This window comes from Cebus imitator, unplaced genomic scaffold, assembly GCF_001604975.1.
Source record: "Cebus imitator isolate Cc_AM_T3 unplaced genomic scaffold, Cebus_imitator-1.0 Scaffold181, whole genome shotgun sequence".
Lineage (NCBI taxonomy): Eukaryota > Metazoa > Chordata > Mammalia > Primates > Cebidae > Cebus > Cebus imitator.
The window spans coordinates 3,084,246-3,088,542 of NW_016107496.1; the positions used below are offsets into that span (position 1 = coordinate 3,084,246).

At 47.0% G+C, this 4,297-nt stretch overlaps 1 protein-coding gene across 5 annotated transcripts in view; it reads right to left on the reverse strand.

Moving 5' to 3' along the window:
* Positions 1–710: 710 nt before the first annotated feature.
* The window catches only part of LOC108316138 (small cell adhesion glycoprotein), a 25,856-nt gene continuing 22,269 nt past the window's right edge, over positions 711–4,297 (reverse strand). For all 5 annotated transcript variants that reach the window (XM_017545914.2, XM_037744728.1, XM_017545917.2 and 2 more), the window contains exons 3-4: positions 2,100–2,177; positions 711–1,469 (exon numbers count right to left, since the gene is read on the reverse strand). In XM_017545914.2, coding sequence (XP_017401403.1) covers positions 1,291–1,469; positions 2,100–2,177 — 257 coding nt within the window. In that variant the 3' untranslated portion in view covers positions 711–1,290. The remainder of the gene's footprint in view (positions 1,470–2,099; positions 2,178–4,297) is intronic.

Consider the following 4,297-nt stretch of genomic DNA (forward strand, 5'->3'; position numbering starts at 1 on the left):
TTCCCCCCTCGACCAGTGAAAGCCCACCCTGGGTTCCGTCTCGGAAAAAAAAAAAAAAAGAGAGAGAAAGGGCTTCACCATGTTGGCCAGGCTGGTCTCAAACTCTCATCTCAAGTGATCCACCCGCCTCGGCCTCCCAAAGTGTTGGGATTACAGGCATGAGCCATCACACCCGGCCAGATTCTTCAGCTCTTGGTCTTACCTTGGCTGGGTTTGAGCTTGGACAACGGAGGCAATTCATTAAAACTTAAAAGGAGATCTAGCTTAATTCCGAAGTGAACAATATCTGACGAGCTAATAATTTATACCAAAATGTGCCTTTTAAACATAACTCATTTTGAGACTAAGCAAAATCTAAGAAGCCTCTTGGCTTGATTCTGAGGATATATTGGGAAAGGTTGTAGGTTGATTTTTCCTGGTTCCCCCTGTATATACGTAGATGGGATTCTGGGAAATTCTGGCCCTTGCCAATATGGAGGCTTAAACCAACTCATTTCCCAGGGTACATTTCTAATGACGTTCCTCTGGGACAAGCTTCCCTGTACCATCTTTTTCTCAAACCCCTGAGATCTGAAAACTTCTAGAACTTCCCTAGGGTTCTTATTGTTTGGGAGAGAACATATGCAAAGGAGTTAAATAGGGAAAATAAAATGTCAAAAATGTTTTAAGATAAGTCAAAATCTAAAGGTATTCTTGCACATGAGAATCTCATTTCCGTAGCAATGAAAATTTTAATTTGGATAAAAATCACATAGGCATGAGGTTGCTGGGGAACGTAGAAAGGAGGGGCTCAGGTGAGGGGATGTAGCACATTTATCAGGAGGTAAGATCTCCATAGCTTCCTACCCCTCCTGGCCTGGCCTTTTGCTGTGGTATCCAGCCTCTGGGAAGAACTTGTATGGAGAGCATCTCTACTGGGGCTATCAGGTGACCAGGTAGGGGACAGAGTGGAGCAGCTGCTCATCTTAACTCTCTCTTCTCTCCAACCTGTGAAAAAAGATGACTGGGCACATATTCAGATGTCCCCTGGTATAGTCCCACCTTGTTGGCCAGCTGCAAACTGCCAGCTCTAATAAGAGGGCCAGGTTAAAGACACCAGAAGCAGCTTTCTCCACATCCCTGGTCCCTGGAGTCAGTGATGTCAGCATTTGGGACTGCGACCTGGCTGGAGCTTGGATTTGCCCACATCAATCAATGCTTCTCCCTGGCTTCAGAGAAAACTTTCTTATAGTAAGCAGTCAATGAGTTAGTGCTGGAGCCAGGAATAAGCTCCTTGGGGCCTGGGAGTCATTAGATGAAATATTCCTCCTTCTCTCTGCTCTTAACCAAGTCACTTTCCATCTGGACAACGGCACTGGGCTCGCCTTCTGTAGGTTCATAGGTGACGTAGCTGCCTTTGTTCTTGTACAGGTAAAAGAAGATCAAGATCACGACCGAGAGCAGGATGAGGAAGACCACGGTGATAACAACTTGGAAAGGAGAGGGAAAATGTAGAGATGTTTCAGGATTGAGGATGTCTCAGTAATTCCTGGAGCCAACTGTTTAGATGATTTCCTCACCGTTTTCATAAAGATCGTCTTGTTTTTGTTAACTAGTGTCCACTTCCATCCAAACCCATGTTCTCCCACCAACCCTGATTTCCATGGCACATAACAGCTGGAGTCTCTTGGTGCTTAAGCTAAGGACATTTGCTTTTGATTTCTGACAAAACTGAACTCCCTCCCAAACCAGTTCCTGATTCTTATGATAGAAACGGGAAGCAGGAAACAGGAAATAGCTTATCCTAAACAGGAAGTGGTTTCTCTGATCCTCCCCCTCTTTCCTCACCAACTCAACCAACCACGTATATCCTCGTCCCTACCCACATACTCGAGTGTAATGTCCGTATGCATATCTATTTGTGGCCACCTCCCAACCTATCATTTACTGGTAGTGCCTCTGACAGAACCCTCTGGGTCTTTTATAGCTGTGTGTGTGTGTGTGTGTTTTAGATAACTTACAAGCCTGAGTGAGCCCATTAATGGATTTGGTCAGGCTCTCTCTGGTGAGAGATGCCCTTGATCCACAAGGTCCCTTGGAGTTGGCTCAGAGTCTATTACCTGCAATGAGTGCTGTGCTGGCTCCATCTTCTGGGGACAGGGCTTCAGTGGGCCGTAAAATTGGGGTGATCACCAGTTCTGGAAAATTTAGAAAAGCGGAAAAGGAAATGGAGAGAATTCTTTTGTTTGAAAGCGTTATGTTTGGCCTTCAAATTTCACCACCCCACCTTCTCTAGTCATAAGTTTATCATTTAACTCCTATAGTAAATCCAAATAGAAAATCCTGGAGAATGGAGGAGAAAATAAACCATCCAAAGACAACATGTGGCTGGATTTCTCCCTGCATAATATAGTGGTTAAGAGCAGGGGGTATAGAGCCTGCCTGACTGGGTTTCACATATGAACTCTGTCCTTTACTAGCTGTGTGACCTTGGGAAAATTACCTAACCTCTATCTGCAAAATGGAGGTAACGACCTACTTTAAAGAGTTGTTGTGGCATTGAAGAAGCCATTAGTAGGAAGGCATATTTCTACATAAGTGAGATCAAATGAGATGTACATGTACATATAGATTATATAGCATGTACATATATTTAGATTATATAGCATGTGCATTTTCTTGGAGCATTCTTACAAGCTCTTTGTAAACATTATTTTAACATAATGAAATCATGCTCCTCTCCTATTAAAAACCTTTTTCTACTCTTTCAGGATAGGCCCTGCAATTTGAAAGGTTCTGAAACAGGCCTCTCCCTTACCCTAAAATAGATCCTTTACCCTCTCCTGCTATGGGTTTATTTTTCCTTCAGAACGTGAAAGTCCCACCCTAAAGTCATACCCAGGGACAGAACAGGACAAAATGAGTGCTCTCCAGAAGTCCCTTTTAAGTGTTTACACAGGAGGTCAGGAAGCCCTTCCGTTCTTTCCTATTAGCATTTTAATGTAGCGGTTACTGCAGGATAGAGGTCTCCTGGGGAAAAGCGGCTGGCTGACCCTGGCATCACCCACAGGAGGCACCCGGACCTGACTGGCATCCCATAAATAGCAATACTCACCCACTGTCTCCTCTTTGCTAGGCCCTGTGCTAGATGGAACGTCGAGCAAAAGAGACACGGGCCAGCTTCCCGGGCTCGCCCTCCACTGCACCCCACAGCTTGCACAGTAAGGAGCTGCCGTCAGTGCACTTAGGAAAGCGTGTGGCTGGCCAAGGGGCCTTAATCTAGTCTTCCAGCCAGGAGTGACCTCCCCAGGGAGGAATATCTGAGCTGGGAGCTAAAGCAGGGATAGGAGTTTACTGGGTAACAGGGATGCGGCAGATTCTAGGCAGAGAAGAGCCTGGGTCGAAGCTGTGAGATGGACTGAAAGGCCAGCATGGCTGGAGCAGAGTGAGCATGACTCCTGTCCAGTGCCTGACACATTCAGATTTCCATCCTGAGCAAGTGAAATGAGGGCATCGGCAGTGGTCTGGTGGGCCGTGCTAAGAGGCGCCAAGAGTGTTGAGGGGTCTCTCCGCATGGGCCCACGGGAGCCTGATGAACCATCCTGGTCCCACAATAGAGAAAGCAGAGGCAGGCTGTCCAGGGTGCTTCCCCCTCCCAGGGCCAGGCCAAACCTTTTTCCACTGATCCCCACTCTTTGTCTAGGAATGGTGGTACCTTCAGCCACTCTGTGGCCTTGGGCAAATGGTTATTGTGGTGTTTTATACACACACACACACACACTCCAGGTTTTCATCCACAGTTCCTGGCTCATAATTCCCACAGACCCTGTCAGTCTTGTGTTATGATGTGGGTGTATCAGAACACAGGAGTGGAACTCAGGAAACAGAATCTCTCCAGCCTTCTCCTGCCCTCCCTTCACTTGCCCCAAGGCAGGACTCTAATCTTCCCCTGCCTTTCCAATGGTGGGTCATAAGATCCTCATTCCAGAGGGAGAAATTGGGAAAGGAATGCTGACATCATGAAGCTTCCATTAAAAAGTTAAGAGGACGGCTGGGCACACTGGCTCACGCCTGTAGTCTCAGCACTTTGGGAGGCTGAGGTGGATGGATCAGGAGTTTGAGGCCAAGATGGTGAAACCCCATCTCTACTAAAAGGACAAAAATTAGCCAGGTATGGTGGCGGGCACCTATAATCCCTGCTCCTCGGGAGGCTGGGGCAGGAGAATTGCTTGAGCCTGGGAGGTGGAGATTGCAGTGAGCCAAGATTGCACCACTGCGCTCTGGACTGGGTGACAGAGCAAGACTCCATCTCCAAAAA